A 14597-nucleotide genomic window follows, 5' to 3' on the forward strand; every position below is an offset into this window, starting at 1 on the left:
TTATGAAATTGTGGCAGGCCTACCCAGACTGTAGGTAATTAATGCGAAACACTGGATTAGTCATGAGAACCGTCTGAGTTTTCCTTCTGTATCAAGCAGCAAAAAAGTTGTAGCATGACGTGTTTGAGTTAATTTGCCTTACTTGATATTGTAAGTGCTGTGATGAGACTATAGAGCAATGTTGAAAACGATGTTGAAAACGATGTTGAAAACGATATATCATACAGCCCTAGTAGACATTTCTATATTTTATATACAGTACAGGCCAAAAGTTTGGACACACCTTCTCATTCAATGTGTTTCTTTATTTTCATGACTATTTACATTGTAGATTCTCACTGAAGGCATCAAAACTATGAATAAACACATATGGAATTATGTACTTAACAAAAAAGTGTGAAATAACTGAAAACGTCTTATATTTTAGATTCCTCAAAGTAGCCACCCTTTGCTTTTTTGATAACTCTGCAAACCCTTGGTGTTCTCTCAATGAGCTTCATGAGGAAATGGTTTTCACTTCACAGGTGTGCTTTGTCAGGTTTAATTAGTGGAATTTTTTCCCTTATTAATAAAAAAGCAAAGGGTGGCTACTTTGAAGAATCTAAAATATAAGACATGTTTTCAGTTATTTCAGAAGGTGTGTCTAAACTTTTGGCCTGTACTGTACTTTGACTTTTTAATGTCAAACTGACCCTTTGAGTAGCAGACAATGGCCTGTCGGATGTTGTCTTGCTCCAGAGACATTTCTGCCAGTCTGATCCACTCTTCACAGTCTGAGGGGTTCAGGTGGGCAGCAATCAGACCAAACTGCAGCGCTTTGTCCATGTCTTCATCGTCCTCGTAGATCATAGCCAATGTGGAGAAAGGCTCATAGGCCAGAGGAGCTGGAAAAAAGGGAGAGAAGATTCATTTAGATAAATGATAAATGTAAAAGTTGATAATTCTAAAAACACACACAAGTTGTTTCATACCCTGTCTTATGATCTCCATACACATCAAGATGGCATCCTCTTTCTCCCCTCTGGCGTAGCGGATGTTTGCTTCTCCCATCAAGCCTCTCAGAGCTCGGGGTAGCTTACTGCGATGACGGCGCTCCTGGACAGTGTAGAAGAAAAATAATTACCAAACAGTTTTGGTTTACTTTTATACGAATCTTGCTTAGTGCTAAAGGAAGCATTTCACTTTGAACACTGAGTGAGATTCACACCTTTTGATTAGTTGGAGCAGACAGTATTGAGCCTATGCAAATCTACTCAGACAGACTTGTGAGTTGACTGTCTTCTCAGCCTTGTTTATTCCGTTGCTTCCTGTGACCACGTATAAAACCATGGCCAGAAACTCATTCAGTTAGAGAATTCTACAGCTTCTTGTGAACTTCTTTCTCCACTTCATAGTGAATAAAACTCATCTGAACCAGCCACTGAATTGGACCTGAGAGAACTTTTTCTTCCACGATACACACACACAATAAGACCTGGGAAAATACACATACACACTCTTCCCTCCTCCTCACCTTCATCATCTTCTTGTTTTCTCGGTTCAGCTCCATCTCCAGCGCAAACACGTCCCCCACCGTCACATCCTCTTCCTCAGTCAACTCACTCTTCTTTTTGTTCCTCCGTCCTTTCCCTCCTTTACCCCCTCGCCTCAGCCTCTTCTCTGTCTTCTCCACCTCCATCTTTCCCTCCTCCTCTTCCTCCACCTTGTAATCCTCATCATCTTCATCATCAACATAGCTCAAGCTGTCCTCCTCTTCGGAAGATGGTTGTTCTGGCTTTTCTCCCAGCATGGAAGCAAAGGCCAGCTGGACCCCTGGGCTGACGCCCTCCTCTGACAGTAGTGGAGAATTGTGTCAAGTGATGTCATCAACAGTAATAAGTAATAATAATATTATATTTTTTTGTAATTAGACTGCATCTTTAACCTACCCATCCCACACAGCCTCAGCCATAAGAACTTTACTTTATTATTTCATACGTACATTAGGCACTAGCCACTTTGAACAGAACACTACAAAAAACTAGGGGTGTAAATCACAAGTTTTATTACGATACGACATTTGCCGATATCTTAAAGCCTGTGACGGTACGATTTCGATTCAATTCAATTCAATTCAGGAAACTGCGATCGATACAAGACGATATCATATGCCAATTTAACACAGTCACATTTATATCAACTCAAAGAAGAAACTAAATATGATTTGTCAGTTTTATAACTGAGCTCTTACAGGAATTTAAATGAAAAAAAACCATTCTTTTTAATAAAAAGAATAAATATAAAGTAGGAATCTAAAATAAAAGGAGAATCTTACAGACGATATGTATTGATATTTTCACTTTGCATCCATGATATTAGATCATGGATCTTTGAATCGATATATCGATCCAGATAGATGAATCGTTACACCCCTACCAAAAACTGCTGCTAATGACTGTTCCTGTGGATGGCATATTGCCTGCACATCTTTTTATCTTTTCATTTGTATTTGCACTCTATTCTATTTTGCACTACATTTTAACATTACAGTTGTTGTTGTTGTTCTTGATTTGTCTGTACCTTGTTATTGTCACCCCCAACCCTCAGCTTAACTTAACCGTAAATATCTAGAATATTTTTTAGTATTTGCTTTTTTATCCTAGTATTTTCAACCCTTGTTGTCTTTGTACTGTTTGTTATTTTTCTATACTTGTTTGAACACCATGGAATGAGAGAAACGGCATTTAATGTTTAATATGCAAGTGGTGATCTGTAGCAGAAGATCATCCTTTTTGTTTGCAAAGACCGTATATTGGTGAGGAAAATGCTGCATAGTGATAGCCGATAAGGAGTTAGCCTTAGCATTACATTAGCCCTCCTCTCTTTGTTTGCCTGCACTTCCGGTCAGCGGAGCTGCGTTGATAGACCTCAGCAGTGCTGTTGTATTCGGTCTCGTCACAAAATCGACAGCATTTTTACTCAGTATGTCTCAGTCTCAGACAAAAATGACGGGGTTTTATTTCAACACCAAAATGGCGTAATATCATTAAATGCCTGTGAATTCACTGATTTATTTGCATTTTTACATTAATGTTAATGTCAGCTCCGACATTTGATATGCAGTACAGCTCCCTCACTTGGGTGAGAGAGGTAATGTTAGACAGCAGAGAGAGAGGACCGCTTCTTTGAAAAAGAAAATACACATTGGCTGCTAAATATGTAACTATTTACCTCGTAAAAACAAATAGTGCTTGTGTGTGTTGTGAGCTCATCTGTCTCTGGCCTCCTCATCACTCAATATTTTCCAAACTGGGTGTTAGATATTAGATACTCCCCTTTCCATGGAAGTCTAATCACCTTAGATATGATTGCTATTTCAGTGTAAATAGTACTGTGCTTTGTCAGATAAAATAATAAATAATTGAATCTACATTTTTAATTAGTTAAAAGCACATTGCTGTCTTTAGTAAAGATGCAAACATCCATCTAGATTTGCATCTGATGTGTATCAAAAAGTAAGACTTTAAGTGGTGAAAAAGATCCTCTGACTTCATAGTGTCCCACCACTTGTGAAACCAAATCTACAGTACAGGCCAAAAGTTTGGACACATCTTCTCATTCAATGTGTTTCTTTATTTTCATGACTATTTACATGGTAGATTCTCACTGAAGGCATCAAAACTATGAATGAACACATATGGAATTATGTACTTCACAAAAAAGTGTGAAATATCTGAAAACATCTATTATATTTTAGATTCCTCAAAGTAGCCACCCTTGGCTTTTTTGATAACTCTGCAAAACCTTGGTGTTCTCTCAATGAGCTTCTTGAGTTAGTCACCTGAAATGGTTTTCACTTCACAGGTGTGCTTTGTCAGGGTTAATTAGTGGAATTTTTTCTCTTATTAATAAAAAAGCAAAGGGTGGCTACTTTGAAGAATCTAAAATATAAGACATGTTTTCAGTTATTTCACACTTTTTTGTTAAGTATATAATTCCATATGTGTTTATTCATAGTTTTGATCCCTCCATAAAAATTTCTACTTCATCCTTCTTTCTTTCATTGCATTCCTTCCTGTTATCCTGCTACATTTTTCCTTCCATCTCCTTCTGTGTTCCTTCCATCCACCATTCCTTCCTCCTCCTCTCCAAAAAAAATTTATAAACCACCACACACTACACACATATATCACTACTCTATACATACATATATATATATAATATATATTATACATACATATATATATATATACATACATATATATATATACATATATATATATATACATATATATATACATACATATATATATATATATATACATATATATATATATATATACATACATATATATACATACACATATATATATATATATACATACTATATATATATATACATACACATATATATATATATATATATATATACATACATATATATATATATATGCGTCGTCGATCATTATGTATGTATGTATGTATGTATGTATATATATATTACCTACACACACACACACACACACACACACACACACACTTGCAGGTATTCACAAATAAATAAGGATTAGTAACCATATTATAATTAGTTAGGTCCAATGCAGCTTATTGTTGACCATTCACTACCAAAATACAAACTGAGGTGGACCACTCTTTTACAAAATCATCATAAAGCAAGGTTCCTCGCAGTACATTAGTCATCCTCTCATAAGGAAGAACTGATAGTAATTTATCATACCAAATTGATATTGTAGGTGGATGTACATTAAGCCAAACATGCAGGATTGAGAGGTGAGCAGCATACAGCATGATATTAAGTAGGTTTGCCTTCTGACCAGATATGGAGTTTACACCATGAATATAAATTTCTCAATCTCTATCTGAACAGAGGACCAAAATACTTTGATCACAGAACATGACCACATGAAATGAAAATAAGTTCCTACTTCTTTATGGCATTTTCGACATGTTGCAGAGCATGAATCATAACATTTACTACGTATTTCAGGAGTCACAAGTAATTTGTTAATTGTCTTATACTGTGTTTCATGCGACTTATCTGAACTAGTAATTTTTTGGGCATTTTACAAAACTTTGCTCCAGATCTGGTCATCAAGGGGCTCATCAAAGTCCTTTTCCCAGCTATGTTTAATATTTATTTTAGTATTATCGTTCATAAGTAGACGGACATTATATATATATATATATATATATGTTCACTTTTTTCCTTAGTGTGGCTGCTTTTATAATAAGGTTAACAAGGATTTTAAGCTTAGCCCCACTTTTATAATATGGAATTGAGTTTTAGTAACTTCTTATCTGTATATAACGGTGAAAATGTGTTCGATAGGACTTTTACTTGTAACCGAGTATGTTTACAGTGTGGTATTAACGTTAGTACGCTTAACTTAGCTAGCTAAGTAAAGTAAAAGATCTGAATACTTCTTCCACCACTGCCTAAACAACAATGTATATTTTAAAGCAGACTATTTAGTATATTATTATAAAACAGTCCAATGCTAATTCCTAAACACAAAGTTAGCATGGTGATAGTGTTGTAGTAAAGTCTATAAAACGAATGTTAACCAATGTAAGATGGAAAGGGTGATACTGCGTCAGCTGGCTAGCTAACTAGCTATGCTAACTGTGGGGTTTTGGCGCTTTAGCTAACTCGCTTAAATATCCATAGTTTTGATTTAACTACCTTGGCTTTCCGCTCATCTCTCCGCTTGTCAAACTCCTCGAATGTTATCCTACCCTCCAGGTAGTCTATTAGCTCAGCGCTGAAACCAGACATCTCTGGCTGAAGCTGACTGACCGCACAAGTGATGCTTCTTCAAACAAAATGCGTCATATCACGCTAGAGCAGTAAAATAATATAAACTGTTAAGAGAAAAAGAGATCCTCAATACTGACGGCTCATGGATGTATTATAATAGTGACGGCTGCACTTGAAGTAAACACAAATCGCCCACATGTTGTGTCCATAGACAGTCATAGGTTATTTTCATTTTCTTCTTCTTCTTCTTCTTCTTCTTCTTCTTCTTCTTCTTCTTTATGGTTTATTGGCGGTTGGCAAACCAACTTAAATGTGCATTACCACCACCAACTGGACTGGAGTGTGAACGAGGCACTTGGCAAGGGGAATAACCATGGAGGAATGGAGGAGATAAAACAGTAGGACTATATTGTAGTCGACCTAATCCAATGCTTGCTGCTTTAGCATCACCAATCCATCCAAAACTAATGAAATGTGACTCGTGTTTCCAGCAGTCTGTTAAAATGCCCTTTGCAGGATGTGAATAACAATGCCTCTGGAGATTAACCCAGTATGCCAGCATTAGCTTGACCCGTCTTATTCTCAAAGGAATCTCTCCCATTTCCACCTGCATCGCTGAAACTGGAGATGTTTTAAAAGACCCACTACAGATCCTCAGGGTCTGAGACCCATAGACAGTATAATGGACCAACAGACCCCGTTGCTCTGGACGGAGACCAGTGAAGGATATTAGAAGCACTTTCCGGTGAGTGCTTTTTTTTTTTCTCCCCCTTCCCAAAAAAAAAAAAAAAATTATTTATAATCCTCCTCCTGCCTGTGAAAGTTGGAAGTCTTCTTGTAGCTGTCATTGACATATATATAAGGTAGCTGTGCCAAGAGAAATCTCAATCATTCCCAATCTTGCAGAGATGGAGAGTGTAGGTGTAAGGAGATAACATAGGCACAGGCTAATTATTGCTAACTAAAATGATAGTTAACATTAGTAATTAAACCTAAACAGCTAACGTAAATCGAAACTGCCTGTGAGCTTCTCCTGTACTATACGGTAATTCCTCTACTATGTGACAGTAACCGGCAATTTCAGCACACGGCAGATAGTGCGGGACAGGAAGTCGAGCACAGAAACAAAATAAAATACATCGTGCTCACGGCGGATCATATTTCCCTGAACTACACCTTGAAAACACAGCTCAGAGTCGTTTCCCCTTACTCCTCTGGATGGAAACAAACTGTTGTTTGTGGTTCTATTCTACCTGAATTCGCGAGAACTTGTGGGTCCTCGTGAGTACAGCTGTCAGTTACGGCCGCAGGCGTTCCGCAACAAATCCGGACCCGGTGGGTATTGACGGACGGCGGAGCACGCAGCAGACACGCAGCAGAGCCGGTCCGCAGCTGTTACGCATCCAGTGGAAATCCCCGGTAAGTCGCTTGGTTGTGACACAATCGTTAGCCTATTTTTACAAAAACGTCTGCTACGGAGCCATAACGTCAGGTACAAGGTAATGGAGCCTTTTATACATGTTAGAAATAAAAAATGGACAAATAGTCTTTAAACGCTTCAGATGTGAAGTTATTCGCTGTCAAAGTGACGTCAAAATGAATGGCAGTCAGTGGAATGCTAACGGGAGGTGATCGCTTTGTAGCATCAAAATGGCGCCATAGGAGGTTCGATTTCTTTTTTTTTTTTTTTTTAATTCACTTTTTATTATATAACAATCATACAAACAATCAAGGCACAATGTGATAGTGCATTTGTCCAAAACGTGTCAACAGCTTTGAGGTAGAGAAATATAGCAAATCATAATAAAGAAAATAAAAATGAAATAAGATGCTAGGGGTCTTTTTAGTCCATTAGGGAATGTAAGTCCAACAAATATAAGAGTCTTTCGGCGTTTTCCTCTGTCATGTATTGTAAAGTTGTAGCAAAAAGCTTAAGATCATTCTTCCAACCATTAATGTGGGGTTTGACTTTTAAATATTTGCACCTATGGATAAAATGTTTACAGTGCTCAATCAAGATATTAACCAAGAATTCTAGATTTTTATCCTTTAAAAATATTCCAGCTTTAATTGACATTTCATTTAATGGGTGTAGCAGTATATCTTTAGATTGAAGCCAGTATTGAAAAGACAGCCACAATTCATTAATCGGTTCACACTGAAAAAAAAAATGTTTGACCGTCTCAATATCGCTCTCACAGAAAACACAGGAGTTATTCTCCCAATTAAATTTTACATGTAGGAAGTGGTTTGGAGGATAAATATAATTTAATATTTTAAATGTCACTTCTTTAGCTTTTGGTGGGAGAGGATACGATAGGGATCGTTTCCTAATCTTTCTAGCCTCCTCGTCACTGTAATCTCGGAGAACATATTTTCTTTTCAGTTGGAAAGGATAATATTTAATACATAATACACTCTTGACAAATTTGTTAGAGAACTGTTTGCTGTTCAAACTGACACCTTCAACACACAGAGGCCTAATCTCTGATATAACATTTGCATGCACCAAAAGTTGTTGAGTCATTGTTTTAAAGGGAAATGGAATGGCTTTTATTACTTTAGTGTATTCTCTAAACGGACATTGAAAACTAAATTTGTCACAGAATCCTGTATTGTTTAAAAATTCTCCAGAATCATCCATTAATTGAGACACCAAGTACCATCCAAGTACCTAAAAACAATGACTTCCTATTGGATAAAATGTAGGGCTGTGCTCGATTTAAAGAAATTCTTAGTCGACTAACAATCATTCAATTGTATCGACTAATCGATTAGTTGATTTAATCGACAGATCTGTAAATCTGAGTTTCTCCGCAAAGAGTCATGCAAAAGCACCACTTTAATTCTTGTGTTTACCAGGGATGTGCTAGTACGTTTCTTGGAAATAAGTCATTCAGCATGAAAAAGCATAAAACATGACTAATCAACTAAAGAAATCTAAGTTGACTAAGACCAAAACGACCGATTAGTTGACTAATCGACTAAGAGGGAGCAGCCCTAATAAAATTTATCTGTTATTCCATAGGGGTGTATTCTGGGGAGTAAAATTGTTTTTATAAATCAAATTCCAATAGAGGAGAACTTGCTGGTGAATATCTGATAATTTCGTTGGCAGTTTACATAAATCATAATCGCATCGCAATAAAAAATTAATACCTCCCAACTTCTTGAAAATTGCATCCGGTATGGTGAACCAAAAAGAGCGTTCGTTTGAAGTATATGAATTCAGCCATTTTAACTTAAGAACACCGTTCATAACAAAAAAATTGCATTTAGTCCACCTTCTTCAACACTCTTAATCACATCCGCTTTTCTGATATAATGACATTTATTTTTCCAGATGAAGTTAAAATTAGTTTTGTTAAGTTGAGCCATTTTATCTGAAACCTCCAATGATAATGCAGGATATATAACTCTTGAGAGGCCTTCCATTTTAGATAAAAGGACCCTTCCAAATATGGTAATGTCCCTTTGTAACCATGAATTAAAGGGGTGATAGAATGATTATATAGGGTATTTTACACTGTTCCTTAAGGTCTCCTAATAGGGTATGTAACATTGGTTGGGCTGAAAATTGCCCGAATGCTATTTTATTAGGCCCTTAACTACCCTGTGAATATGGCTCTATTTGGAACAAGAGTTTTTCTTCCAAATATGGTATGCTCATGAATATTCAGAATGAGCTACATGCTGATTGGTTTGAGCAAACTACATAGAAACACATGGGAGACTCGACAGCAGGTCTCATATTTCAGACACTGCAAAGTTATACATTGTTTAACGGGCTATTTCGTTATTAAATTCACTTCTGAGACTTTTTTTAGCGAGAAATCAACTATATAAAGTTCAAATATGGGCCGTTTTACAAAAAATTATGGCCAATTGCAAATTTCAAGATTGCTGGCGTAACAAGCTCGCTGACCGCGCTCTCACTCACATACACCGGGCATTTAGCTAGCAGGAAGAGAGGAGTTGCAGGCCCTGGAGCTTTGTCAGAGCAGCGGCGTTTAGTTGTCCATTAGCCCAAAAGACGGTGACTTTGCGCGAGTATGGAGTGCTGTGGGCTGCCAGCCGTGACGGAGCTCCAAGTACCTCATAGCAGCCCGGGGTCTGTGAAGGAAGGCAGGCCAGGCGGCGAGGCAACAACGCAGGCAGCACCGGCCGCTGAACTCCGACACACAGTTGGACAAAATTTGCAATTAGCCATCCATTTTTGTAAAGCGGCCCATATTTGAGGTTTACGTAGTTGATTTCTCGCATAAAAAAGTTTCAGAAGTGAATTTTGTAATGGAATAGCAGAGATCTGCGCGACCTAGATTCAGAAGACTACCTGATCTCAGGTCAGTTGTGTAGCCTATGTAAATGTTGGGGCGTGACCGTTCTCTTAATACACCCATGGGCGTGAGAAAGTTACAGGTCTTGGGAGGTTGACGTCAACTTCCAGCTTTGTTGAGATTTGCCCGTTTTCAGCGGCAGTTTCAAAATATGAGATTTTCATAGTAAAGGGGTGTCAATGGGATTTTGAGCTTCTATGTATGTCCTATTTACCCACTGTCGTTATTCAACTATGACAGGGTAAAATCGGTTTTGCATTCTATCACCCCTTTAAGAAAGGTTTTGTATTGCTCTACTCTTTTACAAATGTTTTCTTTCTCTCTTAATTCTTTGTTTCTGGTAACAGTTATACCCAAGTATTTGACTTGCGATTTAACCTTTATGTTACAAATTACGTGAGCCGGTTGATCATGCAAAGCGAATAATTCACATTTATCAATATTTAATTTCAAACCTGCTGCTTTAGAGAATTGATTAATAGAGTCTAATACTTTTGGGATCTGCCTTTCATTTTTCAAAAATAACGTAGATTCATCCGCAAATTGGCTTATGACAATGTGTTTGTCCAAAATGTTTATGCCTTTTGTACCATTATTTTTAATCATAATGGACATAAGTTGCAACTGTTGCAACCTTGTCTAATGCCTCTCTCAACTTTAAATCTCGGACAGGTGCCATGTTCCAAAGCTACACAGCTGTTAATGTCACTGTATAACATGCCAATTAGATTTATACATTTTCTACCAAATCCAAAGTATTCAAATGTTTTTAGAATAAATGGGTGCTCTACCGAATCAAAGGCTTTGTAAAAATCAAGAAATAAAATAAATCCACTTTCTATAAATAGATGACTGTAATCAATCAGATCTAAAACCAGCCTTATGTGGTTGTGGATAGATCTCCCACCAAGAAACCCAGACTGAGTTTCATTTATTATCTGGGACAAACCTAATTTGAGTTTAGTTGCAATACATCCAGAAAGCAGCTTATAGTCTGTGTTGAGTAATGTAATCGGTCTAAGATTATCTAGTATTCTTTTATCCTTGCCAGACTTTGGAATAAGAGTAATCAAACCTTGTTTCATCGTTGGCATCAATTGTTTATTCTCTATGCATTCTAGCAGTGCTTTGAACAGCATATTTCTAATATCATTCCAAAAAAACTTATAGAAGCTAGCGGTGAGTCCAACAGAGCCAGGGGATTTGTTTACTGACAATTTCAAATTAACAGCATCTAATTCTTCTATTCTTAAATCTGATTCACAAATTCCTTTAAATACATCATCAATGGTTGGTATGAAGTTCATTACTTTGTCAAAGAAGCTATTGGAATCAGTACAGGAGTATGCAGATGTGTAGAGCTTACTGTAGAAGGTGAAAACTTCTTTTTCTATTACTTTAGTTTGATTACATTCTATCAGTAAGCTTGTTATCTCCTTCTTTTCCTGTCTTCTCTTTTCTAAGTTGCTAAGTTGTTTTGTTCTACCATTGGGTTTGTACAATGTGAATTGTTTTTCCTCTGGGTTTAAAACTCTCCATATATCAACCAGGCAGTTACTATTCATAAATTCTCTAATTATGGGGTTGGAATGATTGCTGTAAAATTTAGAAGGCCATCTATCTTTCCATTCATCTGGGGTAATATTCCAATCACCTCCCATTATAATTAAATCTGTGGGGTGGAGGGCTTTAAGCTCTGATACAGTATTCGTAATCTTATCAAGCATTTGTTTGTTTTGAGCAACAGTTCTATATCCATACACATTTGTTAATATGAGAAAGTGGCTTTCAACTTTTAAAACGACCGTTAGCCAGTAGGCCTGTCACGATAGTCAAATCAATTAATCGCACGATAAAAAAAATGAGCTCGATAATTTTTCCGGCCGCGATAATTTCCATTTGCATGCTTGTTTGTTTTTCTCGTCTCTCTCTACCAAAGAGACTGGAGGATCACTCTCGGTTCCTTAGCGTAACGAGGAGTGAACCCTCTTGTCAGTCGCATGGTCTTTGTGGGGGCGGGACTCCTGGCGGAGAGAGAGACAGAGACAGAAAACGCTAGTTGAGAGTTAGGGCAGGGTTTCCAACAGCGCCGTCAAAAAACTAAAAAGTATATGAGCGATATCAACCGTGTTACTCGGCATCCCGTTTTCTCCCTTCAGTTCGTGATGGCATTACGAAATTAAATCTATTAGAACGTGATACCCTCACGTTATTTTGAAGATTTACGTGTTGGGGTCACGTTTTTTATACTAATGTATTTCAATGAGAAGCATCTTACGTAATCACAGCACGAAACTTTCTGCCAGTCGGGCTGCAGCAGAGAAGCTGGATACAGCTTTGATATTATTGGTATTTTTAGCCCAATAACCGCTGTTTTAATCAACATTTATTCACCAGATCTTATCACGGTTTATATGTATTTCTTTTAATGTTATTATTTCGGTCTATTTCGGCCAGGGAAGCTGGATTGCTTTGTTGTTTATTGATATTTTTAAAACTATAACGCTACATCTTTCAACATGTATTTAGCTGTTATCATGGTATGCATTTCTTTATTTTAATAATATTATTTCGGTCTTATTACCGGTAAATAAGACAGAACAGTAGGTTACGATTTGAGCGAGCTGGGCGCATTCAAAGCCGATGTCAACGATGCAATGCGGGCATTCATTCACAGAATCAGACAGCGATCAGCGGGTCTTTAACGCCTGTATCACTTCAATGTACGTAAGGGATCATGTAGAGCGTTGTTATAGCGAATACAACAACGGAAGGGTGATCAGGAGCCCGACGCCAATCTTCTTTCAGTGGATCGATTGATAGCTCTCCTCCAGAGGGAACAGAACTGCGTCCATGGCTATGCTATGCATGGCAATGGTGTGTTATACTTAGCAACGGTCTGTTGCTAACCGTATTCTAGCAAGCCATGTAATAAATATAATATATATAATCAGTGGTTTTGTCACCAGCAACAACGTGTTGCTCAGTTATGTTCCAGTAAGTTATGCACCGTTTAAAAAAATTAGCTGAAGACTCCGGAAGTGACGTCGTAATTACCGCTCGGCGGGTAGAAAAGATACAAATACATAATATTCGTAATATTGATGTTTTTGTCTAAGGTTGTATTTGAGGAGTTAAACAATAAAGCAATAAAATACATGTATGCCATGTACTGCTCAGCGGCGCACAATGAAAGGACGAAGCCCACTCACAGCAAAACAGGAGCTGAACCGTCAGCCCACCCACCCGGAAGAACACAATGCTCAAGCTTTGTAACAGATTCTGGGCCGCGTCTATAGTGGGAGTTGTAGTTTTTAAATATATTGGCATATTTCTCATATGTAGAAGTTGGTAGTGTAGAATTTTGGATACACCCTGGTTTTTTTTGGGATGGGGAACACACTGGTGTCATCAGATTTTAAAAATCGAATCGTTAAATAGGTGAAAATAGCTTATTACCATATTTGATGGTGCTTACAGTGGGTAAACTTTGGTGACCAGTTCCAGTGTTAAATATTCTTTAGAAATAAAAGTGTATTGATCTTTGAAAAAGTGTACCTGCATTATTATGCCGTTATCATTAGATGCAAATTGGTCTCTCAACGACAATATTATCGTTTATCGCAATAATTTCTGGGACAATTTATCGTCCAGCAAAATTTGTTATCGTGACAGGCCTATTAGCCAGTGACCTTCCCCATCTGCTCTGTATGTGATAATGTCTCCTGGGAACCTATTAAAACAGATTGCTACACCAGCAGATTTATTGGTTCCATGACTAAACAATATCCGACTGGTTAGTCAAAATTTCACGTCTGAGTCAGAAGAATGCGTTTCCTGCAGTAAAATGCATTGTGTTTTACGCCCTTTGCAAAATAAAAATAAAGCTTTTCTCTAAACTAAGTCTTTAAGACCCCTCACATTTAATGTAGCAGAAGAAAAAAGTGCAATTGAACATTAAGATGGATAAATAAAGAACCAGTCCAACCCAGAACTCAGAAGTAACTTGTAAAAGTTGCCCTAAGCTGTAAGTAACAAATAAAGTGTCCCATGTTATTATATTACACTCATAAGTTTTTTAGGTCAAACCTTTTTCTCCTATTTAGCCAATTTGTCGACCCTCTATGTATCCATGAGGTCCACGGTAGTAAGCACGTTTTCCTTCGCGGCGAGCTTGCTCAATCTGCAGCCACAGGTTCTTCCTCGCCTCCCTGTCTTCCAGTGGTAGCATCTCAGCGAAGCGGACACCTCTCTCCTTGCACACCGGGGAATCCTTGCTTCGGCACCACATCTCCTCCTTAATCAGCCTCCGGGCAAACAGAATGACCACATGTCGATTCTTGTTGTCCTCCTTTCGGCCAACCCAGTGGACGATGTCGACGGCGTCTTCTAGCTGGCGCATTTCCATGTCGGGAGCAATCTTAGTGAAGAGGTGTATGATGTCTGTTCTGATGTTTTCATCGTTCTTCTCCTTCAGGCCTTTGAGTTTCAGACACCATCTC

General features: G+C 37.7%; 1 protein-coding gene across 1 annotated transcript in view; it reads right to left on the reverse strand.

The window, feature by feature from the left end:
• gtf3c3 (general transcription factor IIIC, polypeptide 3) overlaps nucleotides 1-2226 on the reverse strand; it is a 77218-nt gene extending 74992 nt beyond the window's left edge. The window contains exons 1-3 of the mRNA XM_039793131.1: nucleotides 1514-2226; nucleotides 972-1095; nucleotides 693-884 (exon numbers count right to left, since the gene is read on the reverse strand). Of these exons, the coding sequence (XP_039649065.1) occupies nucleotides 693-884; nucleotides 972-1095; nucleotides 1514-1789 (592 nt within the window). The 5' untranslated portion in view covers nucleotides 1790-2226. The remainder of the gene's footprint in view (nucleotides 1-692; nucleotides 885-971; nucleotides 1096-1513) is intronic.
• Between the last annotated feature and the right edge of the window lie 12371 nt (nucleotides 2227-14597).

The sequence above is a fragment of the Perca fluviatilis genome, chromosome 24 (genome assembly GCF_010015445.1).
Source record: "Perca fluviatilis chromosome 24, GENO_Pfluv_1.0, whole genome shotgun sequence".
Classification (NCBI taxonomy): Eukaryota; Metazoa; Chordata; class Actinopteri; order Perciformes; family Percidae; genus Perca; species Perca fluviatilis.